The following is an 18,907-nucleotide window of genomic DNA, read 5'->3' on the forward strand; positions in this document are numbered from 1 at the left end:
GCAGCTGTAGCCTAGAAAGCTTCAACAGGCATTAAAGGAATTTGACAGCGTACGTGAACTACAGAGGTGATGAACTCCATCTATGAGTCGTGGCAGCTGGAAAATGAACCTAAAGCCTATGCATCATAAAACTCTTACCTCATACTAGCTGACAGAAACAAACAATAGCCTTCTGAATACATCAATAAAACAAAGCAAAATGTTAATGGGGTTTCAGAGGGTCCAGATTTGAAACTGCAAACATCAACAGAATGCACAATTTTCACATTAAGATACTAAAAGCTTCCCTGCATGGGAAAAAAAGAACATGCATGCCACTGCTACTCAATGCAATTTCTATGACCATTTCTGCAAGATTTCTGCAAGTTTTTATGATTATCTAGTGGTGGACAGGAAAGAACAATAGTATAACCAAATTAAATTAATTCATGTATTTGGAGCGTGGAATTCAAAGAGTGCAAGTATGCTAAACAAAACACATTTATTGAAGGCCTCAACCAAAGACCACTGAATTCAGTCGACTGAAGCTCTTCCTTCTAGTAAATTCTAGACTATGCCTTTTAACATAGAGAGTTACAAGCGGTGAAGAAGTAAGGACAAAACACCGGCTGGGACTAACCAAATTATTCTGATACTCACCTGTGTGCCTTAGATTTGACAATTTCAGAGGGATGGAGAAGAACAAACTCACTGACAAGAGAACCTGACTTTTAATGAACACTCTCCTGTTTCTCTGGAAAAGGGGGAAGGTCCAGTATCCCTCTCTTATATAGTAAACTTGTACATTCTCTCTACTTCTGCTCTCTTCAGTCTACTCTGCAGGCCACATGCACTGTTTCACCTACCCAAGAGAAATTTCAAGACCTAAAATGAAATATTATTCAAAAATCTTAGACAGTTCTGTCCTCTCCTTTAGCCAGTTGAATTAAGTGCTTATTACTAAAAAGTAAAGCTGCAGCAAACTGAGAAGTGATTTAAAATCCCACCCCTTTTTATTCTTCACTCAGTACTAACATTCAAAAACCCCATTATTCATAAATCCTAATACGCATGTATGAAACTCAACATTTTCCTTAAGAAAATAGCATATATTCCCTTAAGAATATTTCTATTTATAATAACTTCAAAACAGATTTTTACAGGGCTTTTAAAAATAAAGAACAACGTCAACGAAACACAGAGGGGAAGAAAAAAAACCCTGTACCTTCCACTTACATAAAATAGGTGAAAAACAAATCAGAAAGTGAATGTACTAAGTTTTGTGAAGAAATCCTTCTCCCCAGAAATGCCTTCTCAAGTTTTTCCATAAGGAATTACAATATAACAGTTACATTTTAAATTAAAATAAAGCAGTAACATACTTTTCAAACAAATGTCTTCCAACTTCAGCATCTACTGCACTCAGTGGATCATCCAAAAGATAGATGTCTGCATCCTGATACACAGCTCTAAAAGATTAAAATAAATGTCAGTATCACAAAGCCTTACATTAGATGACTTTAGTCACTGGAGTCTGACAATTTATAAATTTTAGAAATAGCAAAAAACACTAGCCTGGCCAGATTTACACGGGCCTTCTGTCCCCCACTCAGAGTAGCTCCACGATCTCCTATTACTGTTAGGTCACCATTTGCCAATAATTCTAAGTCCTGTGAGTGTGAAAGAACAGATAAAAAAATTTTTTTATCATTTTAACTTCAAAGACTGACAAAGCTGTTTCAATGTAACATTTCTTATTTGAAAAGTATCAACATAACACATTAAAATATAAGGTTTCATACTAAATGTAAAATCCACAGTTACTTTCTGACTCTCTACTTTCAGCAAAAGGTAATTGATAAAGCAGAAAAAATAGATTAGATCCTAAGGTTCACTTTTTCTACAGCTGTGCCAGAGGAAAGTGCACTACTATCCTTAGTCTTACAAGGAACATTTATTGGTGATTCAGAAAAAGAAATAAAATACTGAAAAGTCTAATAGTAAATTCAGTAGTTTTTATCAGAACAAAATTAGCTGTCACAAAAAAATAAAAACTGAACTATTATCGGTAAATTATCTTGCCAATATCCCTAAAAACTGCATTGTTTTTATCCTTACTGCAATGTATTCAGGAAAAGTAACTACAACATTCATCACACAGACTTGGTTAATTTGGGACTTCAGGACTGTGGATAAGGCAACAAAACTGTACAGTGTTCCATGTCATATTATTGTATTTTCTATTCAGGAAATGCAGAAGTTTTACATTAAGCTACAAAACATATTCTGAAAGCTTATTCACAGCTTTTATAAGACACATACATTTTCAAGGAAACTATGAAAGCAAATCTACCATCAATATGAAGTGGGGACTTTTAAAATGCTGTTTGCTGTCTTTTAAAGTCATTAAAACCTTAAGTTTAGACAACAGCATGACTGAATAACAGCAGGAGATACTAAAATTCTATCTGCCAAGTGTAAAAATCTTGCAAAAAACGTTCATTACAGTAACCATCTGCTTTTCACCTGTGTCGCTGCTGACAGAAATATCATAACATGCTGCACAAAACCTTTTTAGCTGCCAAGCAAAATGTCTGTTTCTTGACAAATCTGACTTAATCCTCTTCTATATCTCACGTCACAAGCTTCTTTGCACAAACCTTTCAAATATATTTTTTCATAAAACTACTTGGGTTCAGCATATTCTCCAGTGCATAGCCCTAAGGTTCTTTTGATAGCTGCTGGCAACACATAATACACAGCAAACACCACATTTATTTCAAAGGAAACCATATAGGATGTTCACAAAACAAAAGTCATGAAGAGCGCTAGCTTGATCACTTGTTTTCTGCCTTATTGCATTTGCACACACCCCTATCACAATATGCGTGAAAAAGGGCTAAAATGTAATTACGAAACAAAATAATAGGGAACAGCTTTTCCCAAATTTGTCAGTGCTTCACTCATACTATACTTCCCCCTAGTGGGAGTTTTGGGAATTAGAAGAGGATGCCTTACACGAGGATGGCAAAAATAATCACACATTTCTGATAAGCAACAGGAGTTATTTCACATGCTACTTATAACAATCAATTCCATCTACTGTACATTGCAGCATGTACCACAGGTCTTAAAGAACACTAAAATAAAAACAACCATCATGAAAAGAAAATACACAAAGAGAAAGCCTTACCTTTTTAAGAGCACAGACTTTTAAAACATTTTCGTATTTTTCTTTCTCATATTCCTTGTCAAACAGTATATTACTCCTTACAGTGCCAGAAAACACCCAAGGCTGCTGAGAAACATAGGCAATTCTTCCAGTAACATTTATCAGACCTTTCTCTTTAGGCAGTTCACCAAGCACGGCACTTAAGAGCGAAGACTGGAAAAGATTTGAAAAAAAAAACAAAATGAAAATGTAAAAGTCTGGTTGCATTAAAGACATCACAGAGACTGAGCAGTGTTTACTGGCACAATGGCCTATTTCACCTTGTGTCTCAAACTACTGCTAATAGTAGAAAAGCACCAGTACCCTTTTCATGCAGTCTTGAACAAGCAACACACAAAATACTGTTTAGCTTCTTGTCACCTCCTCCCCACCCAGAGGGACACTGTCCTATCTTGAATGCCAGTATCCTGATGTGGAATGTGTGATTATATATATAAAGAAACCGTATATTTTCAGGTTTCTAGTTTTCACATTCAATAGATTCAAAAGCCTCGTGAAATGGTGTAAATATTAAGACTTACTTTTCCAGCTCCTACAGGACCAATCACAGCCAATAACTCCCCTTGTCTGACAGTAAACGAGATATTTTGAAGTGCTGGGGTTTCTAAACTCTGGGGATTTAAGAAAAAGTCAGGATTTCTCAGTAATAAAATATAAAGGAGCGAAACAAATATTTAGAAACAGAAAACAATGTGCATACATCATTATAAACCACCACTCCATAAGCCCACCATATTTTCAGGCATACAGTTGTTGCTCTTTCAGTAATTCACAAACACTTTTGAAAGACCCTCATTCTTCACCAAGAACATGCAATACAGCTAAACAGGAGGAACAAGGAACAAGGAGGCCAAAGGCAGGAGAAGCAGGGCTTCTTCAGAGTCCTCATATCTGGGTGACAGCCTTGGAAACACAAGCTCTGTGCTGGCCACCACACCAACATTCCCAGCCCCAGCACGACACGCTCAGCGACTCCATGCACACAGACAAATGGAGGGCTGAGGCTCTCAGAGCCTCAGGAAAGCCAGGGCTGTGTTTGTTCCAGTCAAGGCTCCATTCAAAGTAAAACCAGAAAAATGCCATTTGATTTTACACAACTTCATCTTGTATACTGGATATCCATTTATACTACCCTGGGACTGGCTGTTCAATATTCCTTTCAAGTATACCTATCCTTTATGTTACAGATGAGCTTGTTTCCCAACATAATTTCCAAGTCTTCTATCAAGGTTCCAAAAATGCCTACTTGTGGAAATAAAGGATGCTCATGCCTAACAGCTATACTAAACAGCAATTTCTAAGGACCTGGTGAAGCTCCCTCTCATTAAAGCAAAACAACTTTGTAACAGAATCTGCCTTTACATGCATCTTTGCCTCCGCTAAGCATGACTGACACTAAAATGCAAACAGTAAAATATATTCATTAACCCCCCCCCCCCCCCCAAACAAGTACGTTGATTAAAGGACCAAACAAAAACCCAGCCTTGAGCTCTAAAAACAGAAGAGCAATGTTAAGAATACCTTAAACCTCCAACCACTTTTTGAAGTTCAGGTGGCTGAAAAGGCCACCACCCTAACTCCACACAAAAGATGACACAAGACAAAGAAGTTTTGGGACTGCGAAAGGAACAGGCAATTCGTTTCAAATTATTTGGGAAGAAGCAGAAATCCAGTGTCCATCCACATCTGTGATGGCTGGGATAACACACACATCCAGGAGAAATCCCTGGCAGGCAGCTCCAGAGCTGGCAGAGCCCTCGCAGGCACTGCAGGGCTCACATCAGTTTGGCTGCAAGAAGCCAAACTCGGGCTCCTTGTGCAGCTCTAAACCACTTTCGCTGCCATCGTAAATTCCCACAAGGTGGCACCAACGGGACCTTTTTCCTTTTCTCTGCACAGCCCCACCACCTGCCCCAGCCAGCATCTGACCTCCAAGGAGATTCTCTGTCCGGAGTACACAGCTCAGGTGCTCACCTAGTGCTAAGGTCAGGAGAACACTACAAATTTATGGCAGCCAAAGATTTTCTTCTGTTATACAGAGTTTGTAGGAAGAGAAAATATCTCTTACTAAATCAATGTCTAGATGGAAAAAATAAATAAGCTTTCAGACACAGAGGCCCTTCTTCAGACCTCTTGAGGTTGTGCTTCTGTATTCACAGAAAGGCAAACGCATTTCCACCTGCATCATTTTTTTTTTGTTTTAAAACGCAATGTAAGAGCCAAAAAACATCACAGAAAGATTTTCGTAAAGTTTTTAAACTATTACTGCCATACTACATATCAAAGAAGTACTGGAAGTTATTTATCATAGAGCCTACACAAAAGTAGTAACTCAAGCAAACAGCACAGCCACATGCACTTAAGGGGCACAATATTTTTGCAAAACAGCATTCCTTATAATTAAAGACAATTTGTCCTGAATTCATCACACCTATCTTTAGGCACTAAACTGAGGCACTTAAATTAGAGCACAGACTCCAATATTGCAGCTAAGTTCACCTGACATCTCATTATCACAAACATCCCAGTTCCCCTGTGCCCTGTCAATTTGCTGTGTCTCTAACTTTCCTCCTTCTGCCTAACCTTGCAGGTGTTGCTCATGGGACTCGGCTATCAGAAAACAAATCTCATTAAGTGATTCATATTCTATTGCTTTATTCCTCTGAACTGCTCCACCACAAGGTCATACAAACCAGCATTAACAACCAGCATAAGGGAGGCAACAGACAGAGAATGCAAGGACAAGATGACACAAGAATGATCCCTTCCAGGGCAGCGACTCCTTAGGTGAGCTTGGGCAGACCTTACACATCCTACAGAGAAAAAAATGAAACAGTTCTGCCCACCAAAGGGATACAGTGATCATATACTGCATAGAAGTACTATAGTAATTAGGCTTCTCATGTAAGGACTAAATTTATAAGGGATTAATTTGGCCTCTGTTCAAATGCTGAGATTTTAAATCTGAAGTTGCTCAGCTGAACAGACAGACTGTTCTGTAAATTCAAGGAACATCAGTAAAAAGCTGTACTGAAGAATCCCTAGCTCCACGGTGGTATCAGACTAGCCTGTGGTACTCAAGATAATACTTGCCTAAGTAAAACAAGAATGTGACCAGGAATTAATTGGTTTTGTTTATCTTCTGAGAAACTGTAACACACCATGTTAGGCTGTTTTCCTAAAAGGGTAGCTAATAATCCCTTTCTTACTTCACGTGATTTTGAATTCATAGGTTGCTTCTTGGTTGGTTTTTTTAGTATCACTTTTGGCAGACAATCTCTAAAAAAAATAAAAAAAAAATATCATCCTGATATAGTGTCTGTACAGACAACCAAAGTGTCTTGAGAAACCTACCAGGGCAGTAAGCTAAACCTACTACTTGACAAAGGATAACATATTTACATTATTCTTTTCATAACTTGTCTCTACCAGAACTTAACACTTTTTTTTCAGTGAGCAAGTCTATAAAATTATGTTGCATCATTTTGAGAGTATATAATAGAAACCTTCTGAGCAGATCTTAACAGTTCTGAGAGAACTATTCTTCTCCCATGTACACGGCAATTTAATATCAAAATGAAAGTTACATTAACTGTTTTGTGGATGGCTTGTAGGTTTTGGTTTTGGGGTTTCTTTAACTGAAAGGAAACCAGTAATTCCAGTCATGCTACCCTGCTTTAGGCAATATAAACAACTCACAAAAAAAAAAAAAAAGTGCTTTATGGGCACTTTGTGCAACCATTTCCTATAAATCGTTAATGGTGGTACCAAAGTCAGGTTGAGAAGAAAACAAAAGATTAAGCAATGCACTGCATTTTACATTAGAATGTACTCACAGTCAAGTCTTTCATATCAATTAACTTTTAAAACCTTGGTCAATGCCTCAGAAATACTGATGTCACAGAGAAACCCGAGAAAGTAAAGCAGAATAAAATAGGAATTTTCTTTTGCAGCTGAGTAGCTGCAAGTAGGTACATCCTCACATGCTTCCACACCTAATCTCCTTTGGGACACAGCAAAGGTAGGGGAACAGGTTTTAGAAAGGGAAATATGTGATATCTTATTAGAAAGGGAAATATGTGATGTCTTATTTGCATTATATTTCTAAACAAAAGTCAGTTTTAGAGCTTCCAGCACTTGTAATGGAGGCTGAAGGTCTCTCTTGTGTGAGGATACTGGCAGGTTGCAATAGTACCAACAATTCAACATGAATTGCTGCTTACCACAGCAATTACAAGTTTTAAAACAGAAACAGTCAACCTTTGCCTTTCTTACATAAAAGAGATATGTAAAAAATTTATCACATGTTTATTGTCCCTTTCTTTAGCCATTTTGGTGAGTTTGGTGCATTTTAAGCAGAGAAAATGTGCAGCCGAATGGTCCCAAAATACAGAGCAACAAATATGTGCTGACTCATCTCTAAAGCTTTCAAATTTGTCTTGAGAAGTATAATATTGTACTGGTTCTGGACTAATGGACTGATCAAGCATTCAGTTCACAGACAGAAGCCCCACACAATAAGGCCCACCTTGCTGTGCTGTCTGTCCTTAATTCCAATTTAAGTACCTCAGCCAAAATAGAGTGCTGCTTAATAAAAAGAGGTATTTTCCCTGAGAAACACAAGGTTTTTAATTTAGTAAAGTATTAAGAAATAGCTGCTTTTAAGATGTACTTGGTAGTGTTTTGAGTACTACTCCACACACTGAAACCATACTCAAACACAAGGGATGGAATACAAAGTATCAGAACACTATACATACATACACACACTGCATTTTAGACTTCAAATGCCAGCAGTACCAATATAATTAATATGTAAGTAAACTTACCTTATCCCAGTAGCAAGTCAAATCCTGAACATGAAGAATGATATTTTCATTATTGCCATGCAGTTGTGGCTTGAAGTGTGAGACCTCATCAAGCATCAGAAAGTTCTGCAACACAAGAAAAGCAGAGGATATTGTCTAGTGAGACTGAAATGGGAAAGGAACCCAAGTAAGTTTTTTGAAAGCAGCATTCACATCATTAATTATGGGGTTGGAAAAAAACACCACAAACTGATCAAAGAATTACATTTCCAAAGCAATGCACAACTACAACAGTGTACCTCTACCAGTGTAGCTCTCACTCCCAAAAAACCTCCAAAAGTGCAGATTTAATAGGAAAGGACTCTTAACAATCACCTGCTCAATAAAGAATTCCAGAAAGAAACAGATCTTAAGAAACTGTCCTGTCTTTTCCTTGAATTGCTAACAACTTTTAAAATTGATTAACTCACTCTTTCTATGCAGAAGAGGTGAAACCCTCACTGCAACACCTTCTCATTCCAATGCTTTGATGGCAAAGGCTTATTTTATTTCTTTGGAAGAATAATGAGGACACAGTAAGCAGCTGTCTCTATTAAAGCATTCTTCAAGTGACCAATAGAAGACAGAACACTATCTGAACGTTTCCTCATTTTAAAATCCAGGACCTTAACAATAAAATTAACCTGCTTCCATCTGTGTAACTGGCTCATTGCACTTTCACAACTGCACTTCTTTTCTACATTACATCCCAGTCAGCAAATTTTTCCTTCAATTTGCATAAGCACTTTGTACCATAGCCACATTTCTACCACCCCTTGCCTGATGCTAGATTTTAAATAGCCCAAACACATTTAGAAAGGAAAGGGGCCATTTCCACAGAAAACATTCAAGGATAACAGCTACCACAGTTGTACAACGAAACTCAAAACATTCTTTAATCCTTTGACTCATGGAGTCTAAGGACCATAAATAGGCAGCAGCAGGCATTATTTTGGGAAGAGAAGAAACGTCTTGATTGTAGAAGCCAAGACTAGTTAACAAGTACTTGCCTAAGAGTTTGCAGATGCGAGATAGCTGCTGAAGACTTACAGAAAGCAGTAACTAAGAGGAAGCAGGAGAAGGATGTCAGGGGCCATAGGAGGGCAGGGAGATTACTGCTAGGCTTTTACTGCTACAGAGGTTCTGCTCAGACTCCAGCTGGTGGGCACTGCTACGGAGTGCAGCGAGAAGCCAAGCATTTTAACACAGTGGTCCATGGGGTACACACTCTTGTTCTGTTAAAACCAGACTTCAGCATTACCAATGCACGTTCTTCCTGGACTTGGGTCTTCACTCCAAGCACTGAAAGCAGCCACAAGACAGAAGCTGGGGCTCACACCTGTCCTCCATGGATGACAGGGGAGTGCAGTGTGAAATATGAATCCTATAGCTCCCATCTGCCTGCTTTGTTCTTCAAATCCCAACCCCAGCATGCCTGCGTATCTGTACACATGTTCCTCTTACTTCAGAAATGTCTGCAACACCTCTTTGCCCTTCACACTTTTCTCCTGCATCTCAGCCTACCCTGCACAGCATGTCGTGTCTTTTGCACCTGCACCCGTGGCAACACGTTCCGTTTCCAAGGCAGGTAATTTAATTACAAATCCCAAACTGCAAAACTGTACTGAGGCAGCATTTGTCAGTGACATTAAAACAAAGGTAGAGTAAGAGAAGGAATCCACACCCCCTCCCAGTCAGTAACACTACTTTGATTCGCCGGATGCTGATCAGTGACTCGGACACTCTCTCCACGGCCGAAGGGAAGAACAGGGTCACTGTGAGTCTCACTGCTCCGTACAGGGACACTGCCACAAACACCTTGCTCGCAGAGATAATGTTGCCAAGTAGTACATATGCCATGAAAGTCATGAACACTGTTATTTTGCTCGCCACAAAGAACGAGGCTAAGTTCAGTCCTCGAAGGTAGGAGCTTTTCATAACCATGGCAATCTCCTTCCTAGAAATGCAAAACATAGAGAAATCACATCAATCTCCCCCATTACTGCTACCTTCAACAACAGGATGAGGGAAATCCCCTCTCAGGATTTTACTTTCGTATCTTTTCTCCTTCCCTTGTACCCCCTCAACCCATACGCAAACAACTGTGAAGAAAACATGTTATATGGTAAATAACAAAACCAAAAACAAAGACAAACAAAAAAACCCAAAACAACACACACACAAAAAAACCCAACCTAAAACAAACTAAAAAAAACCCCAGAATGTAAGAGGCTTAGAAATTCAAAGGAGAAACTCACTATATTTAATATCTTAATAGCTACAGAAAACAATTATTTTTCTGAGTCAGAAAGCTAACACAATTTTTCTCTTCTCTAGTCAAACTGGTATTTGAATTCAGATTCTAATCTGCTTCAAATATTTTTGGGCTGCATGCAACAGCAAAGAGGCAAAATAACCTATACAAAGGCCAAACACTCACAAACTCCTTATCCTTCCAATATGAAAATCCAGTAGAGTTCAGTCACAAAACTCATGACAAGACCACCACATCCTCCGTAGTCAAAAAAATGGCAATTTCCAGAAGATCAAGTGTTTGCCCATGACCCAAGTATCTGCCATTATTCAGCTGCTTCTCCTTAAGCTATATCACAGGATGTAGAGCATCTCCTTTCACCCCTGTCTAAATCCTTCCCAATCTGCATCCTGCTCCTGGCTCCTTTTGCTCTAGGAATTCTGGTTCATAAGTTAAGAAAATACTGACCTGTGAGATCAGTTGTTCTGCCAGTCATTGCCCAAGCTAAATAGTGACTGAAGTACTGCACAGACACATAAGTCTCCCTCCAGCAAATAAAAAGCTGTTAATGTGTTTGTTCTCAATTTCCATTTCAGTTAAATTACAGTTTTCACTTCTAAATGGCTCAACAAGCCCAATCCTCATAATGTTACTGCACTATCATCTACTACAATGTGGATGCTATCAGGCTTACCTCCTTATTAATATAGTAACTTTTCTTTATCAAGAGCCATAACAACTTACTCCTTCCCCAAATACTCTACTTTTTGTCTACTTAATACTATCAAATATAAAATCCCAGAACAATTCCTAATTTCTCTTTCCATATATTCTGGCAATTCTTAGGGAAAATCTTAATAATTTTGATCACCTTCCACTTAGAACTATACATTAAGATTAGAAACTCAAGTTGTGATTATACAATTTGAAGTAAATTAAATAATGACTTAATGAAGAAAAGGTTGCAGGATGGACTACTGGAAAACTAGTTAAGCAACTTTCCCACTATACTTGCCAAATTGGCTGAACTGACAGACTTTTTAAAGAGTTTCAAAGACTTATTTTTTCAGCTTAAGAGTTCACAATCTCTGATCTCCTCTGGAGTACAGAGAAGGAACATCTGTATGTAAACTATTTGAACTGGGTCTAATTCAATTACTTCTACACCCCTGGATAAAACTCATTTCCCACCCTTTAATAATCCTTAATAATCCTCTCATTATCTGTGGAAAATTGGCAAGTTTTTTGTGCTAGTCTCCATAAATACAAGATAAATTACAGCCTAACTGCAGGCTGCATATAACATGTGCCTCACTGTTTTGAGGCACAAACTTACATAAAAAGAAACTCATATGGACAGACACAAGAAAAAAAGAGCAATGGAGGAGTTCAGATGGCATCTTAGCCACTGTCAAGGGCCAATGTAGAAATACTGGACAATAAAACATATGGCTAAATTTAAGACTTTTAATTACAACTTTCCACAACACAGTTCAAGAAAGGAAAGAGGGCTCAAGATGTATTCTGGAAGATCTTATTTCTTTCCAACATTAAAAAAGGAAGCCTCTAATCCTAATGAGGCGTTGAACTTGGAAATCTAAAAGTTAGTGATGTGAATACAGCCACTGAGGAAGCTTTCAATAAAGAAATATCCTCTCTGGCTCCATGCAAGACAGTAAAGCTTCCCATCAGCTGTGAACATTCAATCAGCACAGGATCCTATAATCCAACAGAGGAAACAATTATGTGCATGGGAAGAAACATCTCAGGGAATATCTGCAAGTCTGCACAAGGATGTAAAAGAAAAAAATTCCTTTTAAGAAAGTTATTTCCAAAATAAAGCATTTAAAATAGAAAAGTCAGATAATCTGCAGTAGGATAACGCCCTTCTATTCATATGCTGGAGAGGGACATGACATGAAAAACAGTTTATAAGAAATATGCACTCAAACTCCTGCAGTTAACCTTTAGTACTGAATGATGTTACAGTGTCAAATAAAAAGGCAAATACTGACTGAAAATCAAATGTATTAATATGTTTTAATCTGATGTCAAAAAACCTCTGAAATGAAATGTCTTAAGACACCAAACTCAGCTGGCCTTGCCAGTTGAATAACACGGGAATTTCTGATCTGCTGTCTTTCTCCCTTCTACCTTTCCCAGGTGGCTTGAGTAATAAAATGCATAAAAGGAGAGTGAAACTGCTGCATTACACCTGCCACATCTTATTGGTTACTAGTTTTGAACACAACTGTTATAGGAAACATAAAAAAGCCTGAGTTATTGAAGTTTGGAAGATGTTTAATTTTTTTTTTATTCCTTTAGAATGTAACTTCATTTCTCCAGTCTTGCTATATAAAATTAAAAAAAAAAAACCACCTCAAAAAGTACAAGTAAACTGCATTTTAAAGCACAAAATAAAGCACTTATTCACATGTAAAGAATGAAAAAATACACTGGTCATACATCAAGCTATATCTTTCCAGGATTACCTTCTTAAGCCATTCACAAGTTCTGCAAATGATTTTTCCCAAGCGTACATCTTTATTATCTTCATACCGCTTATCACTTCATTCATGGTCCTAATCCTGACATCTGTTAAGGCAGCGGTCTTGCTTCTGAAAACAGGACAAAGGAAAAATTATCATATTCCCTAAAGAAGACAATTTATGATCACATAACATATTTATGATGTTTTTCCTTTTTCTTGCAAAGATAAAATAAGTAACGATTCACAGAACTGTAATTGCATTAAAGGGTTTTCCTGAAGACCAGTATCTTAAAGCTGAGACAGATTAGACAGGTTTGGTACATTTGTACTCCTGGTTCTCAGGGAACTGAGAGTTGATACAATGTGCAGAACTGTATGTCTGTTTGTGCAAACACACATTATTACTTAAACAACACATCCACATACACATTTAAAGCAAAACAAAAATGAGAAAATTACTTAAAAAAAGAAGATTTCAAAATGCAAAAACAAACACCCGTGTCATAAAGTTCTTTTGATGCTGTTAAAGAAACCGGCCTCATTTGTGACTTTTTAGGATTAACTGTAGTTGAAGCAGAGATTACTTAGTACATGAGCTAAAATTCATTAGATAATCCAGATATGGTTTCTTTAAAAAAATAAATATTTAAGTATTAATTGTAATTAACACTAATTTAAATACATCTATTTTAGTCCCACACTGTGTTTGCACTGATGGAAAAAAATTGAAAATATATATAATTAAATAACAAAGTCACAGTTTTAATTAGGAAAAAAACCATTGGAAGTTAGAAGCCACAAAACAAATGCATAAATCATGCTGATAGTTCCTATTACAATTCTGAATTCATTCATGTAGACAAACACTTTGCACATGGAGAGCTATGGTATACCTCATTTTGATAAAACATACCTTAACCTGCTAAATTACTTATTTTCGCATATACCAATGAAAGTTAAGATTGAGAGATCTTTAAAAAAATTCAAATATTTTTAGAAGGTCCTACTGGGCTTTCTCAGCTTAACCTGTCCCCTGTTGGATTTCTCTTATATACTGGAAGAAATCACCATAATTAAAGAATGCAAGCTGAAAGAATTTCAAGAACCTACTCATCATTTTTAAAAACCCTCTCGGCACCAGCATTCCATAAATGTTAGGATGGCTGAAGCAGGGTATTAAAAAAATATTTATACAAGGGAACTAACAAAAGGCATTTAGAAACTTGGCCCTAATGCAATCATGGATTCTTAATAACACCGAGGAAAATAACTTTAGCCTAAACCAACGACAGGGAATGAGACTTGGAATGAGATTATCTTTGCTACTTCATCCTTTCCTTTTTCAGAAAGAAACAGTAACAGCAAAACAATTCCTTAAAGAATGTAATAGCTCATCATTTCTGCCCCATACACACACCACCAATGGAAAAGGCAAAATTAACACGTGTTGCCCATGTCTCCACAGCAGCAAACAATTCTCACATACAGTCCTGAAAGTCACCTAACTTCCAGGCTTGGTCTCTGCATAACAGAAATTTGAAGATGACTGAAAATAATGAAGTTAACAGAGGTTTCTTTTATTTTTTTTAATTATGTGAATAAAAAAAAAGGCTGTAGTTCTCATAAACCAATTTTTCCGTTTTCCTGCTAAATGTCATCATAGTAACCACCCTGTTTCAAAGAGCTTTAAAATGCTCAAGAGGTCTTTTAAAAAGTTTGAAGTTACGCTCCCCTACTTTGCAATAAGCATATTTTGTACCTACACACCAGAAGCCACAGACTCAGTGGTATTGGCTTCAAGAGTACAGACATCCAGTGCATTGATGGCAAATTACCACAGAGAAAGACACATCCTTGGTTTTTAAAATATTAACTTCAGACTACAAACAGATCAGTCCAATACATGCTCACATAGACTGTCAAGAGTGAAGTAAGAAAGGACTTGAAAATTTTTCATCTGAGAAGAACCCTCTATGATACTAAAAACCATTCTAAACTGAGCAAGCTACATAACTCCCTTCTGCTTTCACAAGGCATTTTTGGTGTGTTTTAAATATGTCTGACACAGCAGTTAGACACAGCTTTTATCTTCAAGAAAAGGGACTTTAAAGAATAACACTACAGCTGCATGACTAAGCAGTGAAAGTGTCCAGCTCTTGTGAATAAAATACATATGAAATGGTCTTCAGTCCAATAATTGAACTGTTTCTCAAATAACGTATTAGGTCAGGTACATTCTGCAAAACTTGTCATTCTTGTGCAAGTAAAAGCAATGCTGCAGAGTGCAGTGGATACCATTCCACAGGACACCGAGTCTGTATCTGCAAACCCCCAGAGCACTGAGGCCAATGGCTGCATCATGAACTGGTGTGCATGGGTGTTCACACGACAGAGTCACAAGAACAATGCTGAATAATAGCACAAATTCACTGCCACACCAAGCATGCTTGGATTTCAGCAAAAGCTCTAATCCTTAAATTACTTCTTCATAGGCTGCTTTCCTTAAATCCATGCAAATTCCCAGAAACTGCCATGTGAACACACTCATCATTACAGAGCTAAAATTTATTCCAATTTTGTCATTAACTCCTTCTGCTCATTGCACATTTCTGTTCACAAAGAAAAATATTTGTGCACATGGAGACAAACAGAAGCTTTTTTGATCAACAAATTCTTTCCCTTGCACTTCATCCTAACAAGTGGCTGCTATTGAATGAGTAAAAAACGCCAAACACTGTCTCACTGCCACAGATTAACTTTTAAAATATATACCTTCAAGAAAGAGATTTTTGTCACCCTATTGTCTGACCTGTTAATCTCTTTGTGCCTCAGTTGTACCTGTAAAACAAGGATATTAAAGCCTGCCACCACGGATAAAGCACTAGCTAAGCACTAGTCACTTTAATTACTGACTCAAACCTCAAAAACTTAAGATCTAATGGAAAACAACAATGAAGCAGCTCGATACTTAGGCATGCATTTTGCACATGCAGTGAAAACACACATCTAAGAACATACAGTAAGTGTTCTACAAACAGGCTTTATGGTAAAAAGAAAAACCCTTAGAATTTGACAGAGAACTCTGAATGGATCATTATTTGAGAAACAGCCCTTGAACATTATTTGAGAAACAGCACATGAATGTAATGACTGAAAACTACCACAGTGGTTACAAATGAAGAGGTCTATCTCTTTGAAAATGAAAGTTGTTTTCATTTTGTAATTTTCACCTCTCTCTTCATACCTGGCCATGCAATGGCAATGCTAGGCTCAGTATGTCAAGAAAACTTGTCTTGAAATACAACTTGAAAAAAAAGAATAGTTAACTCACTTAAAGAAATTTTACTTATCCAAAGAGCTAAAAGGAATCCATTCAACAAAAGATGCAAAGAAAGATGCCTAACACTCCTAAGCATACGTGTAAGAGTAAAGGAACACAAAAGTATTTCTAATTAGATGTAAAAGCCTTTTATAGAATCATACTGTAAGTCAAGCATGGCTAATTACATAAAAAAAAACCAGAAAACTTGGATGCAAGAACTTGCCTCAACAATCCCATCAGAGGAAAATCTCACTGGGGTTTTTTACAACAAAGTTACAGAAAAACAAATTATATTTGTCTGATAATGGAAAGTTACTCCAAGCTCTTATCTCCAGAGCCTAGAACCTTGCAGCTGGAAACCTCATAGCTGGCATCAAACCACCATGATAAATTTTTCCTTCCTTCTTAGTTCCTCGCCCTTTTTTCACACTGCATCTTAGTCATGGAGGAGAGATCTTTGAACAAGAACCTTCAAGAGCTTTTTGCTGCTGCTTCTGTATCACCCCAGTACCACACAGAGAAGGGCTGACTACATCCCCTTTGGAGTAACCACTCGCCAAGAATCACTGCAGGAAGGCAAAGCTCAAGTTTCACAATTCTATGCCACAATCTACAGCAAGGTAGCTACAGAAATAGTCAGACTCTTTTAATGTACCAGATAGCTAATGAGTAACAGGTATTTTCAGCATGCTTGGAAGACAGACCACTTCAAGTCCACAATCTTGGAATTCAGACATCTCACATTAGCAGCTATAAAAACCATTATCAAAGATAGAAGACACTGCAAAATATATCACCAGATACAAGCTGATTCTCTGCTTCCACCCAATATGCACATTTTAAAACTCAGCACAGAAAACAGCTACAACCAACAGCATGTAGCCTTACCTGAGGGAGGAAAAAAGCCTCCCAATGCAGGTCTGCACAGGAAGAAGAATAATCAGAACTGCCATTCCTGCAAGACATGAAGGTCCTATTTCCATCCAGAGAAGTACTGTTACTGCTATAGCTTGAACTGGTCCAGCCCACAAGAAGTGCAAGAAAATTGTTACCTAAACAAATAGTTAAGAACCAAAAATTAGCTTTAGGTCTTAGCTAACAAATTAAACCCCTAGTAGCATTTAGGAAATACTTCTGCCTGTGGCAAGGCCAGGTTGCATGGGGTTATGAGCAACCTGCTGGTGGAAGGTGTCCCTGCCCATGGCAGGGGGTCAGAACTAGACAGTCTTCAAGGTCCCTCCCCACACAAAATATTCTACGTTTAAGAAACAACTAGAAGAAATGTTCATTAAAAACATTTAATCACTGGTTTAAAACAAAACTTTCTTAACTCCAACCCCACAATTTCTTCAGTCCCTTGGAAAGATCTGTAAAATACTTCTTACTTGATCAAATTTGTTCACATCATTTGACAGCAGGTTTACTATTTGACCAGTGGTGGTTTTCGCCATAGCTACATTACTGAGACGAAGTGCCTAAAAAAGTCAAAACAGTCTCAAGTTATCACACCTTACAGAGCACAGTACACCTATACACACAAGATACATAAATACAGTACCAGGGTTAAAGCTGAAGGCACATCTAAGCTTTTGTCTGAGTACTGGGACCTTAGAAAAAATGATGATTAGACTAAATATCCTAAAGTCCGAAAGAAAAGAGTATAAAAAAAAAACCAAGAAAAACAAAAGGTCAAGGGAAGGAATATGAGAATAAAAATGCCCTATCTTCATGTCTGAAGTGATTAAAAATATGAAAATACCAACACAGCAAGTCACTAAGCAAAAGAGCTGTAACTTTCCATGCGCATTGTTCTCCCCCTCACTATGAGCATCTGTTCAAAACAGGAACAGAAAACGCAACCTGAAGGTCAGATTAATGTCAGAACAGTGTTTGGCCAATTGCAAGAATTCTGTTTTTTAACACTTTATCTGACAGAAGGCAAAAAACCCTCAAGTTATTAATTTTAGACCATCTCGGCAAATCAGAGTGTCCCTTTACAAAACACTAACTCTTGAAAAAAATCTTAGTATTTCTGAATTACTTAAAATTAAGTTTAGCACATGCTACAAAAAACAACAGGGGTAAATAGTAAGTATTTTTACATGTTAATGAAAAAGTTAGTCAGTAGAAAATAGTATGCGTTTATAAAATATTTCCCCAAAAAAATCACATCTGAAAATATGCAGTCTGAACCTTACTGCAAAGATCCAAACTGAAACTGCTCAAAAATACTGATAACATACCTTGCTTCCTTCTACACCTGCTACAAATAAAACACAGGTTTGCAGCACAAGTTAAAAAAAATATACAAACCATGTTACATGTTTTTCTGTGCAGAAATAATTCACTCCTCAAAAAACACTTCACATTTTTAGGCAGTGAACATCTGCTCCCTCTCCAAACATTATTAGGGTTCCTTTTTGACCAATAATCACACCTGAAAAGCACTGATTGTTTCAAAAATACTGTTCTAGTATTTTGAAACAAGTAGAAGAACATCAGCCATCAAAGTACTATTCAAAGCATAATTTCAAACAAGGCTCCTTTCATTTCTTGCACCTCACTTTTGTGTTAGAAAGATATTGTTAAGCACAGAGAATCCAAACCCTAACTTCATCAAAACCAGCAGAAAGAAACTTGTAAAACTCCACTATGAAACTCCTTGGACATCCCTAAACATCAGCCTAGGATACTGGGTATATGAAAAATCAGATTTAGTTATTTGAGAAAATTGCTTCATTCTCTGTCTTAAGCCACATGTCCCTCATCCACCTGAAATCAC

General features: G+C 37.4%; 1 protein-coding gene across 4 annotated transcripts in view; it reads right to left on the bottom strand.

Moving 5' to 3' along the window:
- ABCC4 (ATP binding cassette subfamily C member 4 (PEL blood group)) overlaps nt 1–18,907 on the bottom strand; it is a 141,368-nt gene that overhangs the window by 103,411 nt on the left and 19,050 nt on the right. For all 4 annotated transcript variants that reach the window (XM_062487808.1, XM_062487807.1, XM_062487806.1 and 1 more), the window contains exons 5-13: nt 17,511–17,600; nt 17,014–17,177; nt 12,805–12,930; nt 9,766–10,015; nt 8,041–8,145; nt 3,733–3,822; nt 3,173–3,364; nt 1,555–1,649; nt 1,362–1,448 (exon numbers count right to left, since the gene is read on the bottom strand). In XM_062487808.1, coding sequence (XP_062343792.1) covers nt 1,362–1,448; nt 1,555–1,649; nt 3,173–3,364; nt 3,733–3,822; nt 8,041–8,145; nt 9,766–10,015; nt 12,805–12,930; nt 17,014–17,177; nt 17,511–17,600 — 1,199 coding nt within the window. The remainder of the gene's footprint in view (nt 1–1,361; nt 1,449–1,554; nt 1,650–3,172; nt 3,365–3,732; nt 3,823–8,040; nt 8,146–9,765; nt 10,016–12,804; nt 12,931–17,013; nt 17,178–17,510; nt 17,601–18,907) is intronic.

This window comes from Cinclus cinclus, chromosome 2 (assembly GCF_963662255.1).
Source record: "Cinclus cinclus chromosome 2, bCinCin1.1, whole genome shotgun sequence".
NCBI classification, from domain to species: Eukaryota; Metazoa; Chordata; class Aves; order Passeriformes; family Cinclidae; genus Cinclus; species Cinclus cinclus.